The 16,853-nt window shown below is 37.1% G+C and overlaps 1 protein-coding gene across 1 annotated transcript; it reads right to left on the bottom strand.

The window, feature by feature from the left end:
* Positions 1 to 1,445: 1,445 nt before the first annotated feature.
* Positions 1,446 to 16,853, bottom strand: LOC110112428 (Fanconi anemia group I protein homolog). Its single transcript, XM_020844647.2, has 13 exons — positions 15,802 to 16,853; positions 13,390 to 13,471; positions 13,102 to 13,293; positions 5,587 to 5,651; positions 5,334 to 5,493; positions 4,986 to 5,225; positions 4,793 to 4,909; positions 4,487 to 4,678; positions 4,308 to 4,389; positions 3,017 to 3,990; positions 2,359 to 2,869; positions 2,102 to 2,292; positions 1,446 to 2,024 (listed from the first exon to the last, which is right to left on the bottom strand). Exons 1-13 carry the CDS (start codon positions 16,788 to 16,790, stop codon positions 1,575 to 1,577), a joined length of 4,245 nt encoding a protein of 1,414 aa, XP_020700306.1. The 5' UTR covers positions 16,791 to 16,853; the 3' UTR covers positions 1,446 to 1,574.

Genomic DNA, 16,853 nt, shown 5'->3' on the forward strand with positions numbered 1-16,853 from the left:
GGGACAACTTTCTTAATAATTTCAAAAGTAGTTTTCTAGTACTTTTTTTAAAAAAAAAAATTGTACTAAAAAACTACTTCATAAAGCAATAAAAAAGTCGCCCCAAAGCCTTAGACTCAATTAACTGCATATGTGACCCATTTGTGTAAATTTGGCAATAAAAAAAATAAAAATTTGCGATGTGTTGATTAAAAAGTGATTAAAAAGCTATATATTGTTGATACTTGATCATCAGCATTCAAATGAGTGTGATAAACAAGACACATTAGCTATGAAAATTAAAGAAAAAAATGAAAGAAAGATAAATGTTATTAATTAGCAAGCCTGAGAAAATTAAAGTGAGAGAAAGTGATCAGAATTTTGTGAACGCATGTTATTACATTTTCTTTGCTCTATATTTTAGGGAAAAAGGGACCTTAATCTACTAATAAGGGCAATGACTTATTAAATAACTACAAAAGTGAATAGAAGTCACAAAAGAAAACAATTAAATTTATGTGATTTGGCTTAAGCCTATGTTCACAGGCACATAGAGATTAAGTAATCCATTATATGAAAAATTACATTTCACACAAAATTAGAAATATAGATAAAGATAGAATTAAGTTAGCTAGCTAAGACAAATTGTAGTCACATATTACAAAGATGGAGAGATTATTAGGTGCGGAGTGCGGACAGGGAGAGCCGTCCGCACAAACCTTAATCCGCGCTAGGTATGAGCACTCGGTATCGCTGGGTACCGTTGGGTACCGCTAGGTACTCATGTTTGTGCAGATGGTGCACACTCCGCACCTAATAATTTTTCACAAAGATGAGGGCTAGACTTCTATTTTCTTAGAAGTCATAAAACTCTTCTTGCAAGCATCAGAAAGACTTCTTTTATTTCTAGGATGATGCCCTTCTCATCACTCTTTCTCTTTTCTTCCTTCTTTTTGTTGATTCCTATTGTGATATGCTATATATGTGAGGCTGCACATGTTTATATAGTGAAAAGTTAACATTCTAACATTACTGATCAATAAACTATGAAATTTTTATAATATCTATTGCAAATTTTTATGATAACCTCCATTTAAGACTTTATAATAACATTTATTTATGACTTTATCATAAACACTCATTAGAACTTTGTAGAAGATTATAATTAGGAGTTTGTAATAGTTACCAATTAAAAAAATAGAATAAAATCAAATATTATCTTAAAAATTAATGAAATTAAACGCCACGCTCAACAATCTCCTACTTTGAGTCAAATTTTTAAAGTGCTAGCTTAATAATCAATTTTTAATACTTTACCTTATATATATAAATATATATCTAAATTAGAATACATATTATTAGAACAAGTTGAGTTTAAAATACTAGGCATGTTATTTTTAAATGACATTTCTTTTTAAAACAAAACTATGTAATCTCTATAATTTTTTTTAGATTTACTCTTACCATAACCAAAAGAGAACCTTTGCTAATAAAGTCTCCATCTAAAAAAGGTTATGATGGTAAAGGTGGCTAACCATTGTATATCATCGTAATGTTGCCCAAAGAATCTCATAGCACTGAAAAAAACCACATTACTAGGCTTCATCTTCAGAATCGTGCACCACCTTGCTCATTTTGGTCCTCTTATTTCTTATTAGTACATGCACATCTTCATCAGATTCAGAATCCTCTGCAGCACCATCTTCACCAATGGGGTCTGGAGATGCTACTTTTTCAGCAGGATTGTCTTCACTAGGCCCTTCAGATTCATTACCAGAGTCATCCTGAGATGAGTTAGAACTGATCGAACCAGATTTATGCACAATTTCCTCCTCTTGCGCTGCGGTTTTCTTAATTTCTAAGATCTTAAAATCTCTAACTGTGCTGCGTTTGGCATTCCTCAGCAAGTTTACCTTAGTCAACTTGCTGAGTTGGATCAGATATCTTTCATAATCTTCAATCTGAAATATGAGGTCTGGAATGCATTTATTTTCCCTTTTGATCTTATTGATAATACCTCTGATACGAACATTCCCTTGCTGGTTCTGCATTTAAACCAACCAAAACGTCTAAGTAAAATTTTCAGAGGGAGCTTAAATACGTAGCTAGTTGCATCTATTACCCTTTGCACCAGAGCCACAAAGTTGTATAGTTTACTAGTAAGCTTTCTGCATGCAACTTCAGCAAGCTTCTGAAACTTTTGCCCAGGTAGAAGTTGCTTGCATCCCTTCGAAGCAATTCGAAGCTTAGTCATTCGAGCTAAAAGCCTGTAAAACTTTGCAGTCATCTTCAGAAACTGTTCAGCTTGAGAATCTGTCAATATTAAAAAATATTATAACAAAGAAAGAGTTAAATGTTATTATAAACAAGAAAGCATACCTTTGAGATTCATCTCTGTGAAGAAAGCCAAAACATTCACCAGTGATTCAGACCTGGAGTGGACCACTTCTTCCAGAATCACACCAGGTGACCTCTCAGGAAATTGAAGGTCCCTTGTAGAAAGATCAAATTCATACTTGAGGTTTGAGATTGCCTTCAGTTTTGATACAGACCAATCCAGGTCCGCAAGACAAGATTCAATTAATTGAAACAATGCAACAGTAATAGCATCCTTTGTTGAATCGTTGACAAAGGGATATGTTCTAGAGATCTCAATTGGATCTTTCTCCTCAGATCCCATAACTTGAAGTAGTTCTGAAGCTATGTCTTGTGCAGTAATAAGTTCACTTTTAGATGGCATTAAATGAAGGGCTTGTGTTACCAACTTTTGTGCAGCCTTCGGATTTACTATCTTTTTGTTTTTGCAAACATTCATCATCCAAGTTCCATCTAATTTCCTCTGCTCAAATGGCAAGGTCTTCCAAATAAGCAAGAACAGCTCAGACACAACCTGAAAATGAAATTGAGCTGACATATAAACTTCTAAGTACTGAAGGTCGGAAGGTCCCAAAATCAAAGTTTAATGAAAATTAAGCTATAGTTTAGCAGACTCTGATGTTTATCACTATTAGCAAAATAGCATAAATAAAATATTTACCACTGCTTCCTGGAAAAGTGAAAGAGAGATTAGCCCGGAATAAAGTGGCTTTAGTCTTTTGAATAGGAATACATGGAGTGTCCGGACATAAGAATCATCAAACGTCACTGCTTGATTGTGGTTCATGCTGTCAGCAACTTCAACTGTATTTCCCAGATTTAGTTCAGACGTATCCAGTCTGTCTAAAACCTCAATTAGTTCAGTTAAGTAAGCTTTTGAGGAGCTCATTCTAAACAATTCATTCAAGCATAACAATGCTTGATGAAGCTCGCTCCCTTTATTTTCAATTTTCCTTTTCCCTTTAGCTTCTTTCTTAGTTGTGTTATTTTCTACTTTGGCTCCTGATTTGAGCAACCATATCAACTGCACAATAGGAAGTGCAAGCTGTTTCAAATCTCCGAAAACTATAGCTTTGTAAGGATCACCACTTGATCCCCCATCAATAGAGATGATGGATTTTAAATGATGAAAGCAAACCTTCAAGGTAAAGGATATTAGTTTTAAGCATTGATCCAATGTCTTGCACAGAGATGATCGATTATGATTCAAGGGAGTAGTTTGGTCGGTGAAGTTGGAAGCATTATATGAATTTACAGCAAGAATTAAGAGCTTGCGGATGCTTGATGTGGCCAAAAGTGACCCTCTAACTGAAAACAACTTCAAATGAGAAGTACGAGGAGAGTCTTTCAACTCACGATCAGTTTTGTGTTGGTCAACGGTTTTTGAAGTTCCTTTTCTAATGCCAGATCCCTGTTTATTCAAGCCTGATTCCTTCTCAACATAGTCATATGAATCAACCAGCCACATAATTTCTTTTTCAAGAACCGCCTCATCTTCATGTGCTGCTTTTTCCAACTCTGTAGCTGCTATATTGATAAAGACCTCCAAAATTCCACGCAAAAGGCAACCATAGATTTCAGACTTCTCACCTTGGAAAGAATGAGAACCCAAACATTCATTCTGTTTGAAGTTAACTGCACCCCAGGCAAATCAACCAATAAGAAGCATGCAAGCTGATATGTGGTAGGAAAACAAAAGAAAGTGATTTCGGCCTAAGTGGAGTTTAAAGAAACGGAGTAAGCAGAGTTTAGGTAAGCGGCATTTTTTTTCTTTTGAGATCGGTGGTATTACGGAGGTATAGGAAAAGAGATTATGCAAAAGGCGTGTTAACAAACAACACACTGTAACTATTTTCGACGATTTATACCTAAAACAGCATAATTAAGGAGAAACAAAGGAGGCCTTCATAAGGTACTGAAACTACGGGATACAATATTGAGAGACAACTGACCTTCAAATATCCATTTGCTCAAAGTTTTGCGAATTTTTGAAAGAGCAATTTTAAACAGCTCACTTGATGATACTCTACCGGCCTGGTCTTGTTTATAATAGAGGAAAAAAATTATAGAAAGTAAGACGATCAGTAAAGAAACTTGAGCTCCATGTATTAAAGCCAAAACAACGCAATACCTCGTTATCTTGTGAAAGAGTAAAGCCAAAGCATGGTAATGAATACTCTGATTGATGATTAGATCGTCCATGTTGCTGGAGGAGAACAACCCAAGACACGCATGATAAAAGTTGATCTAAAGGTTCAATTTGAGAAACTTTTCCATTCTCCACCACATAGCAAAGATCTAACCTGAGTGGATATTCAGCATCCTTAAAAAAAAAAATGTCAGATTCATGTTTAAAAAAAAAAAAAGAGATGGAGCATGAAATGCTACATCAAAAAACCTTAAGAAAATGTATAAAATCAGAAAATTGATTTAAGACCTGGCTGTAAAACTGAAGGAAGTGAGGCCATAGAATGTCAAATACATGCCCAGAAGTAGAGGGATCCAACATGACAAGTTTTGTAAGGCCCTTGTATACAATCTCCTTCACTGAAACCTGACTCATGCAAGGCATTCATTCCAGAACGGACAAAGATACATAAGCAAATAAATCAAACATCATAAAACTGCACCTGCTGCGTGAGACACCTCCTTAGCAGTCCATTCAACTCCTGAAAGAGGCATCCTTCCGTTCTGCAAAATGACTCAGCTTGCTGGCTACAACTAGCTTGGCTAGATGATTCTTGAAAAGAGTCAATTCTCTTTGATCTATTTTCCTCTAAAATCAAATCAATGATGGTACTAGCAGCAGCAGAACGAACAGCATCTTGTCGCCTGAACATAGCCTTTCTTACAACCAAAATTATGTAATCCTACAAGATAACAGAGAATGTTTGATAGAGTGCTGCTTCTTTTCCAGATTAAAGGGTCTTACATTTAGGCCCAATCTAATACAATTCAGAAGGAAAAGGTGTAATTACCCGGAGATCTTTACTGAACTTAATTAGTGGTAAGATGGCATCTATTACAGAAATGGCAGTTTTTTCATGCATGAATGTGAAATAATCCAGTAATTCCTTCAGGCGTGCAACATATTCAAGCATAGGGTAAGGGTAATCTTTTACTAGATAACCGAACAGCCTTCATAAAAGTTAAAGGAAACATATTAGTGAATATGGCAAAGCATTCTTGGGAAAAAAGAATGGTAAATAAACAAAGAATGAGTTCAATTACTTGATAACTGGAGAGCTTTTCTGATGATTCAAAGAAAGAATCCGGAATTTACACTGTTCAATCATCTGTAGCTTGGAAATACCCACAAAAAATAAAAAGCATTCAAGCGTTATATCTAATGTTCTTTACATAAAATAGATACAACAATCAGAAACAGGGCAGAAAAATTAAGCATCTTCTTGACTATCATCGATTTGATTGTGGCCCTCTCCAGTTTATTTGCACGGAAATTTTCTTAAAAGGAAAGAACAATGGACAGTACCACTAGATTCATAATCCATTGTGGAAACCCATATCATTTTGATGAATAAAAACACTATGCTGTCTTGGACAAACCTTTGTCTTTACAAATGTGAGTTAGAACCTCTCATAAAAAGCTCAAGTGCATAAATCATGAAGGAAGACTACTGAAGTATGCATTCCTAGGTTTTCCCAAAGAAAATGTTATAACGTGCCAATGCATTTGTCAACCATTGAAGCATGAAAACTTAATTAGAGTAAAAGCTCGAAATAGTCCCCTGACTATTGATAAATGCTCAAATTAGTTCCAAAGTTTCTTATTGACCCAATTTGGTCCCTAGGTTAAAATTACCATTTAAATTCATGGAAAAACCTAGAGAGCTTTGCTTCTTTCCGGACATTTAGGTAAAATTACTTCTTACATGCTCCCTCGCCTTCCCGCTATAAGCCCTATAGACCGAATTGAGCAAGGGAGAAGTTGTGAACAAGGCAACGTGAGCGAGCCAGAGCGACATGAGAAAGAAAGCCGCAAGCAAGACGCGCTGCAAAGTGCTTCGTTTCACATTATGGATTCATTTGCAGCTACGAGACAGACGACGCACCATGAGCGAGACACCCTAAGGGGATGTTTGGATGCTGGAAGAAAGATGGCTACCATCACAACAACCAAGCTCCCGTCATCGTCATTACTTCTGATCCTACAAAAGTAGGACGAGGTGTGACTTTGGATCCGACATGAAGGAATGTTGTCGAAGGAGGTGAAGAAGTTATTTAGTGACTCGTTCAAAACTCTACCTCTCACGCAATTTAGATTAATTGATAATTAACTTAGATTTTAATTATATTATTTATAATAATTAGTTAATAATGATAATTAAAACTATTAATTAACTCGTATATAATTAAAATTAATAAGTTATCTCATAATTATATTATTTTTTTAATTGTAATTTATTGATAGTAATTAAAACTCAATGGGATCTTGATAGGGTTCATCATCATTCCCCCTACCATCTGCTTTAAGTGCACGGTGATAAAATTTTAACTTTCAATGTTAAATTTTGCTACTACTATATGTTGGATATTATGTATCTACTTAACAACTAGCCTTAATCGAAAATTTTCTCTCATTATCATGAGGGGTAATTAACTATAAGGGCTTGCACCTATAGGAAACATGAACTCATATTATAAAGTCCTCGCAAAATGTGGATGAAATCTCTGGGCAGTATTTTATCTAAAACTCAATATGTCGTCTAAAACATACAAGCTATGGCCATAACTATAATTTAGTGGTGTAATTTACCGATAAACCCACCCGGTTAGAGGGCCCCAGTCATAATCGTTTACTTGTTATGTCATTTGGCGATGAAACCACTGGTTAGAGGACATGTGTCAAGTCCTTTTGATAAAAAAATGATTTGAGAATGAATCTTAGTGATATTCTCAATTAGATATTCGCTCTTTATGAAGTGATTTTCAAATTCATTTAATTCAACAAATTGTTGCGGAGGGCAGATGAATTTTGCATTAAGTGTTTAGGTGATTTATTTAATCTTAAATATCTTAATTTTTTATTATTTTTTAGTTTTGAACTCCTATTGAAATTGGAGCCCCGTAATGATTGATTTTAAAACTTGAGGGCATTTAAAAAGTATAATTTCCTCAAGTTGAGATTAACTTTCAACACGACCATCATCAGAGATTATTTATGGGTATTGTTATTTTATTAATTGGACCTTATTACCTTTGTTTGCTTGCAAACAGAGGATCAGATCCAACTCTTAATTTCTAGAGTTATCATGTAGATATTAGAACCCGAGATATTTATTTTAATATGTGAATTTTCTTTTTAAGAGACCAGTTGGCACTATGACTGTGAATTTGTTTGGTGGTTCAAGTCGTGTCAACTTCAATCCATTCAAAGAAAATGATTGAACTAGAACTTAAGTTTATTTTGTTTACCTGCGCCACGTCCTTAGATGTTACATATATACATACATCACGCTCATCGTGGCCCATGTGGGTATGTGCTTTTGAGTGAATTTTGCATAATGTATTTATATGGTGATTATATGTATGTAATTCAGTGGATGTGTATGACATATCTACATATTCGCACACACACTCACGTATTTATTTACATGTTGACAAACTTGCATATATATTTGTATGTTTGCAGGTATACATGTGTATTAACCTATGCATTTCTGCACCACTTAAAATGTTTGAATGACATTTTTGTATGTTGCGTGATGGCTTAATGGCTTAATGCATTAACATAACGTATAATGTATTTGCGTGTCGGCATAATGCGCTACTATGATATTGTGCATTTTTGCATGTTGGAGAGTGTATTTACATAATGCATTTTGCATGTTGTAGAGCACATATTCCTAGTGTGTTTGCAACTTTGCATGTTAGATATATGCCTAATATACCTATATGTAACTTGATGCATGATGCAATTTTGGATAACATGAACTCATGATGCATTTGTGTTGTACACTTGCAGGCTTTCCAAAGCATTTACATAATGCAAATATATGTTCTGAATGCATTAGTATGTACTTCAATGCACATTGCCATAATATTATGTGTTTCTCAAGATAATGATGCGCTTCTTGAGGCAGCGGTACATCTCTCGAGGTTGTCATACGCTCCTCGAGACTACAACATACTTCTCACCAACTATTGTATGTAGGTGAAATGTGCTTAGTGAAATATCCCTCAACATTGCTTATGGATGTGGTTGTTGTGTGCATTTCAAATTCATGTTCTCTATCATAAGCCTACCATAGGCAAATTGATGCGTGCATAACGAGTCTTCTACAGTTGCCCATAAGTGCTTATATTTAGTACAAATTTGTTGTCTATGCCTGGACAATGTGTCGTGTTCAATGTGATTTCCTCGCTCATGCTTATAGGGAATTCATTACATTTACAACATATCAATCGCTATTTAGGGGTGTCAATTTTTGACACGACCCGAGACCTGACCCGGTAAACCCGGTTCAATAAACTAACCGGTTTCAAAAAATCAAGTCGGGTTCGGGTTGACCCGAGAACGCAAAAATGACCCGGAAATGGTCCATGCCTGCGTTGACTGCCCTTCTACCCGCCTTGCCGACGCATCAAGTCGCATTGCGTTGCTTCGCTTTGTTGTTCGCAAATCGTGATGTATGCCCGCTCCGCTCCGCGTTGCTTCGGGTTTGGGCTTCGCCGGTTCGACATTCGTGACGCGTGCCCGCTGGCCGCTATCGCATGGTCCACCTGCCGCTGCTCGCCTGTGCGTCGCTTCGGGCTTCGTCAGTTCGGCATTCGCAACGCTACTACTGTGTTGTCACTGCTTCGAGCCTTCCCCGTTGTTGCCTCCGTAGCTACGCCGCCGTTGCCGGTAGTTCGTCGCCAGCCAAATCTCGTAAAACAGGGTGGGTCCTGTCAACCCAGCAACCAGCTCTGGTCGGGTCCGGGTTGAGATAGCCGACCCGTTTGCAAAAAACGAGTCGGGTCGGGTTGACCCGTTTAGAACTGGGTCAACTCGGATTCAACACGAACACAACCCGTCAACCCGAATTGACACCAATTGCTTGCAATCAAATTAATGTGTTAGTTCGCAAGTCAAACGATATTGATTTTTGGCAGGCTATCCTTATTATGATTCTTCTGTTTTTACTTGTAAGTATACCACTTCCATTACAAATCTCCCATTTTTGCTCTCAAGTGAGCTACCATCTTTGTTCCAAGCCTATTGTCTTTTGTCTTTACTAGAAAGTTGTAATATAATGAGTCAACCACTTTTACCCATAAGCAATATATTAGGTTCATTGTAGGTCTACTGTTACAACTTCATTATGAGGCCTTTTATTTAACATCCGTAGGTGAACCGCCACTTACATCATGTTGACCCCTAATCGGCTTCGACTACGCCACTCACACATGATCTCAAAACCATCCACTACCCCACCCACGCATGATCGCACAACTGCCCACTACCCTCTCTCCCATGACACATAACTCTGGCTCGGCCCACTCTCTCCTCATTCGAACTCAACTCTCATGCAACAGATGCTTTGATGCGGTTGATTGGAGCCACCAAAGAAAACTTGAGCTATAAGTTTGACAAAAGATGCAAGGATTATAAAAATATATATGGCAAGAAGTTATTGAAAATATTCAACCAGATGCACTTGAACAATTTCTTTATGAGGAGGGAAGGCTGAATTATGTCGTCGATTTTAATCCGACCAAGCGGATCTGAAAGGGCAAGTGCCCTCCCAACCACGCCTCGTGGGGAGGAGACACCAAAAGGCTACTAGGATTTCAGGAAATAATATATAGGATTTTAAATTAAATTAACATGTACCACGACTACACAATTGAAGCTCGAAGACTTATGTCGGGATCAATCAATGTCCCGAAGACCGAAGCTCTCGGCCGTCAAATCCCATTCGTGCGATTTTGATCACCTTCGATGATAGGGGCAAACATTACAACCTTTTCTATATGATTTCGACGTTTTGGACACAATAACACAACAGAGAAATTTATTTTCTGAACGAGCAATGTCCGGGTAACAGCGCACAACATTTCGTTCGTAGTCCGTTGATTTTACACCTTCGATGGCATGGGCAATATTACAGCCTTTTATATATGATTTGACATTTCGAACACAACGACGAAGTTCATTTTGCGAAAGGGCGATGTTGGATTAACGCCACATAACATTTTGTCCGTAGTCCATCGATTTGATCACCTTCGATGGCATGGTCAATATTACAACATTTTATATATGATTTCAACGACCCGAGCACAACAACAAAATCCGTTTTGCAAACACTAATGATGTTTGGGCAACATCGCTATGTTTCGTCTATAGTCTATTGATTTTGATCACCTTCACCCAATTCAACTACGAGGGGTCTCCTCTTAGATAAATATGATGCTCTAATCATATCGGCGCAATCTATTTGATGATCAGAGGTAATTTAGGTAGTGTTTGCTAGCAATGCACTTGCCAACAATCTTGTTTGATTAAGTTATGCACGAATGACTCTTCCTTAGCAAATTTGATGTCGTGAGCGCATCAATGCGATCTATTTCATGATCGGATAAAGTTTTGAGCCATTTTGATGGTGATTGAGGTGTCCTCATGCTCATGATAAGAGACCTATTTGACAGTCGCTTTCCTCGATGCATTCAATTAATCGTGGAAGATGCTTGGAGGTCAATATGATATTGTGATATGAGGTGATTTGTGATTTTTAATATGCTAATGATGGTAGTTTGAGATGCCCTTCATATTCATATCCCTGATATATTATAACTTATCATATCTTTTGTATGTGTGTATTCAATTTTTTATTCAATTAATATGTACATGTAACATATCTATGCTACTCCCTAGTTTATTATAGTATTTGAACATAGATTGTTGAAACAACATTATTTTGATGATTAAAAATGCTTAGAATATTTGACTAATATTTATGTTAGAAAATGTAAGTTAGATCCTCTCATTGAAAGCTCAAAGGAATAAAATCGTTAGGAAGACCTTCTCAGCAATGAACCCAAGCTTTTGCATAAGAAAAGGCTACAATTTCATAATGCCTAATCAAAGGATAATATTTGTAAGCACAATAATTTTTGATAACTCACATTTATGCTTAAAGTTTTAGTTTTTAATGGGGTGTTTACACACATAGCACATCACATGTAACATCTAAATCTTTATGTTTACTTATATAACATTGGGTGTTTAAATCATATCAAAACATGCACATAAAAAAGATTTATTTTACTTCAGATAAATTAATATTAGTGGTATTTTTGTAATTTAGAGATTAAATTCTTGTATAAGTAAATATAAAAATTTAAGTATTAGATTATAAATATATAAAAATTTCGGTGAAATGTATGTACATCCCCCATTTTATTAATATTCACATGAAAAATCATGCGAGTATTATGGACCATAAATTAACCTATTTAGCATAGTTAAAATAGGCCATGATGATAAAAAACTAGCTAAATGGCTTAAAGCATAAAGGGCAGCTAACTGACAAATGGACCCAGTTCAACAAACTTGGTCTATCCACGTAATATATATCATGGTTAGTTGGCCAAGTTTGATAAACTTGGTTGACTGGTTGAGTAAGGGCATCAAACCAAATCTTTAGCTGATTAAGTTTAGTGAATTTGCCTGCCAAGTTGGTTAAGAGTCATTCAACATTTCAACAAGTTCATGAGCATGGCTGAAGCAGGGATTCTTGTTTTAGGAGGGTTGTTCACGTAAGTTCATGCCCATTTGTACTCTTACGCCAATCTTTTTTTCCACAATACACTTTCCGTGCTTATTTGCTTAGAACACTTCAAAGCTATGTTAGCCATGTGACAAGTGTACTTGAATTGGACGAAGAGTTGCAACCTTCAATTATTAAAAACTTGATTAGAAATCATCCAGACACTTTCCATCCATTTTAGCAAGCATCCTAGGCTCTTCTTTGTGATAAACAGGTCCTACGAATCTATGATGAAGGTTGTTTGTTTCTTTACACAAATAATATCTAAGCTTTCATTTGATTTCTACCTTCCTTCTCTAAGTTCCATTGTAATCCAAGCTTTAACTTGCAAAACCTTTTGAACCTGGTGATGCTCTTGGCTACTCCTTGGAAGCTAAGTTTTCCTCATTTGAGATTTCATTCCTTATATGCATTTTTCATACTAAAAATTTTTCATTTGAATCAAAGCTAAATGATTTGGCAAGTTTAACGTGTATAAAATCTTCCAGCTACTAAAGCTAGTCTACTGAACACTTATTTTTTTAGTTCAATCCTTTGGAGTTGACCTTGCACCTGAGAAAACAGTAATGACTTACTCTTCAAGTAAAAAGAGGCGTATAGTGTTTGTCTTCATGGTAAGCAAAGACGGTTTGATGGAGTTTCCAATGGAAGAGTGGGCATAGGCATAATTGAGAAGTTAAACTACTATAATTGATTGTTTCTTTTCAATAATGCATATGGCATTACAACTCTGAACTCTCGTAGTTTCACATATGTCATAGTGTTCTTCACACTTTTCATATATGTGAATGGCATTTTGAGTTGATCTGTAGTGGTCTTCGCTATAAGTGAGATCAATTTTTAGATTTGAGTGAGCCTTTAGCACCAAATTCCCCACAACCTGCCTATCTTCCCACCTTGGACATGCACGAGGACCAACAAACTGGAAATAACAAGTATCCAAAGCAGGAAAGCAAATAAAAATCAAGCGAACCTGATTTCGTGTCATTTCATGAACGTCAAACAGAGTTTTAAGAATTTGAATTCCAAGTTCTTCACAGCTCATCAGTCCGTTAGAAATGCCACTTCCTTCACAACTTTTCCCATCCACTGAATCCAACATAATAAACCCAAATTGTAAAATACTAGGAACCAAATGCTCTCGCCCAGAGCTGCTCTCATTAATCTACATCATTTGGTAATCACATCAGACAATACAATTCAACAGGCTTAAATGCCCAAACACATGAAGGGAAAAAAATGATCTTTAAAAGAAGCTTACAGTTCTAACTAATGCCTTTTCAACGTTCTTAGCATTTTGCAGCAATTCCTCCTTTGTAATATCTGGTAACCACTTGCAATCCCTTCATGTTAAAAGATTTCAAATTTCTAGCAAAAGGATCTGCACAAGATATCCTCATTCAAATTTGAACAAGAATATGTTAAGGAATAAGCATAATGACTAGTTTAATAGGTTTTTTATGTTATTATATGCCTTGGTAATTCATAGGTCATGTGTGCTCATTAGGCCGTAAGTAATGTCTTGTATTCTATAAATACTCCGTATTAGAAAGAATTAAGGTAGAAAAAATGAAGAAGAACCCGAGTTAAAGTACACCTCGCTCTCCCTCCCTCTAGTACTATCTATAGTTGCGGGCATCATCTAATTGTTCTTCACTTTTCTCAACCTATTCTTGCGGAGTTTTTAGCAAGCTCAAAGTTGTCTACTCATCCCTTTATATTGTTTATTTCTCTGTTTGTCTGCATTTAATACTTGGATTAATAACAAATGGTACTTTTGTTGAGATTTACTGACTCAAGGTGTCCATCACCATTCCAAATCCCCATATCCACATAATCACCAGGCCCAAAGCCTTCCCTCATCTAAAGCAACCAGCACCTGCAATCAATTATCCAATATTAGATATTCCAATCCGCGGATTTCCTCGTGGACTTCTCCTATGGATGGGCCTTCATCTTTCATCATACCACATTGATTTTTTCCCAAGCTCTTCCATATCCCATTCACCATATTCCCATCATCCAAATATGGGCTCCACCAAATCCCAAAAATCACCACAAATAATAATTAAAAAAATCCTATTTATAATGAACACAAACAGAATGGAAAAATATAGAAACAAATAAAATGTAGGAATAGCTAGGCAAATTGCTTGTCTAAAACTCCAAGATAAAAATAAATAAATAAATAAATAAAACACTTGAGAAAATGGGAGGACAATTAGAACATATCTAAAAGCTCCATATAACATTGCAGAAAGAGAGTTAAGATTTAGCTCAGCTTCTTCTTCATTTTACTTGCCCTAATTCTCCACAAGGAGTGGTTATAAAATACAAGGCATCCACTCACATCCTAACAAGCAAACATAATATATAAACTAACAAGACACACAAATACCCACTAAACTACTCATTACACTTATCCCTAACATAATATACCTATTACTTGCAACATAACTACTTCCAACCAGTAATCAATATATATATATATATTTTAATTTATTTATTTATTTATTTTTATTTTATTTTTTTTTTTGTTTGGTTGGAACATAGACGTCTGATTGTGGTCAGGATTAAGCATGTATTTAAGTTGACTCATAATATTCTTAACAAATTTGTTTTCCTCAAAATTTAGAATAAATCAAAAAATTTTACGAATTTTGTATGAACCCCCATGTGGCTCCTTTTTTTACTATATGCACAAATTACTTAAGTTTGTATTCAAGTAGTCCTAATTCTTTAATCCTTGCAAACAAGGGCACTTACAATTCATATGGGCTACCCATGTGGAAGACAAACGAAGTGAACATCTAAGTTTCCAGCAAGTGGATCAGCCTTTGTTGGTGGAAGGGGATGACCCACCTTGCCCTAGCTACACAAAGATTTTATGTTTTTGATCTGTGGTTCCAGTTCATTAGCTGGGCGTTTTAACTAACCTATCAATGGTGCTATCTAATTGACAAATGTTTTCAAGCGGTCATGTTTGGGTTAGGTACAACTCAAGCATGCAAGCCTGAGTCAAATAAAACATAACTACATGCTTGGGTTGCATACAGCTAGGCATATATGCTTGATCAGCACCCTGCCAAAGTTTACGTCTGGTTGCAATCTAGGAACACAAAACTAGGTTGAATATAACCTATACTGCATGCCAAAGTCGCACTCAGCCTAACAATCCTTCATGGGTCCCTACCTAAGTATGATTTCTTGGGCTGGATGCACCCCAAGCCACGCTCTACCAATGCTACCCAAACAACCATTGGTTGTGTTATGCTAAAGAAAACCCTGAGCAAAGGATTGGAAGTCTGGTTATAAGCTAGTTGATCGACAGGCTATAAGTTTGTCATGAAACCTATATTTAGGTTGCTTTTGAAAAGTTAGGAAGGAGGAATGTCTGAACAGCCCAAAGGTTACTTAACAAGCAAAAATTTTGTTTGTTTATTTGATCCGGAATTTGAAAAAAAAAAAGGAAAAACTAAGAAATAATCAGTAGTTTAGCTAAAATTATGATAAATGTTGCTTGTTTGTAAAAATTAGAATACTAGGACCCGTTGAATACAAACTTATGAAACTCACATAAAGGAAAAAACTACGGGGATGTTTAAGCACTGATTTTAGCTCGGCAATCTTCAGAAAAAAAAAAAAATCAACAATACGGGCAGAAGATTTTCACCTTGCAATTTTGCAATCCAGATGAGAACCAATAACGACCGATTTTAGAGCACCAATCGATATCTCATTGAACCGCCGAATACTGGCCACGGATAACAAAACCGCAGCAGCGAAATGGTTGAACGTACCAAAATCAGAGCGAACAACGGCGATAACCTCTGAACCCAGCGATGGATCCTGCTTAACGGCGAAGTTCACGTGCATCAGAATCGTCCCCTCCACTTGCCGCACGACGGAAGGCGATCCCTTCATCGGCTTCTCGAAAAACTTTAACAAATCGGCGATCAGTTGCTTTCGGGAAACCGAACTAATTCCCTTAGACGCGAGCAACAATAGCTGGAACACCAGCCACGGGAGGTCCTGGATGTCCACATCCCTCATTCCGTCGAATATCTTCCGAAGAAATTCCGAAACCCTAACCCTAGATATAGCCGGGCAGTCGCGGATGAGCGAGCACATCTTGACAAGCAGTGCCTTGGACCAACTGACGGATAGGAGTTTATCGAGGAATGCGTTGATGAGCTCGCCATCGGGGGCGGCGAGGTTGAGAAGGTGAGGGAGAAGATCGAGGACTTGGGCGTCGTCAGCGTCGGCGATGTCGGAGAGATGGGAAAAGATGAAATCCAGTAAGGAGTGGAGATGGAAGTGGTCAAGGTGGGATAGGAGGGGAAAGATGAGGTAGAAGAGACGGGAAGAGTCGAGGTTTCTGGGTAGTGTGCGGGAGAAGAAGAGACGAAGGAAGGAGAGGAGTACGGGAGTGAGAAGGGAGGAGGAAGGAGGGGAGCGAGAAAGAATTGATAGAAGGGAGGAGAGGAGTGAAGGTGAAGGTGACTGGAGTAGAGGGAGGACAGTGGAGGAGGATAAGGATGGGGGGAGAGTAGCGGAGGAGTTTTGAGCGAGGAGGATGATGTCGTCGGCGGTGAAAGACGGCGGCGGTGACAATTCGCGACGGCTTTGGCTTCGGGCGCCGGTAGTGGCGGTTGCTGCCATGGCTTATCGAGGTGCTAATGGTCTTACTTTGAGATTTTGTGCTGCGTTCGGGTTTAAAATAGG

Source organism: Dendrobium catenatum, unplaced genomic scaffold (assembly GCF_001605985.2).
Source record: "Dendrobium catenatum unplaced genomic scaffold, ASM160598v2 fragScaff_scaffold_1422, whole genome shotgun sequence".
NCBI lineage: Eukaryota > Viridiplantae > Streptophyta > Magnoliopsida > Asparagales > Orchidaceae > Dendrobium > Dendrobium catenatum.

What these genes read in the sequence shown, in the direction of transcription:
- LOC110112428 (XM_020844647.2), bottom strand. Translation starts at nt 16,790, where the DNA reads ATGGCAGCAACCGCCACTACCGGCGCCCGAAGCCAAAGCCGTCGCGAA. An exon ending in AAAAGGCATTAGTTAGAACT is followed by an intron (nt 13,294 to 13,389) that starts GTAAGCTTCTTT and finishes CAAATGATGTAG; the next exon opens with ATTAATGAGAGCAGCTCTGG. An exon ending in AAAAGCTCTCCAGTTATCAA is followed by an intron (nt 5,494 to 5,586) that starts GTAATTGAACTC and finishes ACTTTTATGAAG; the next exon opens with GCTGTTCGGTTATCTAGTAA.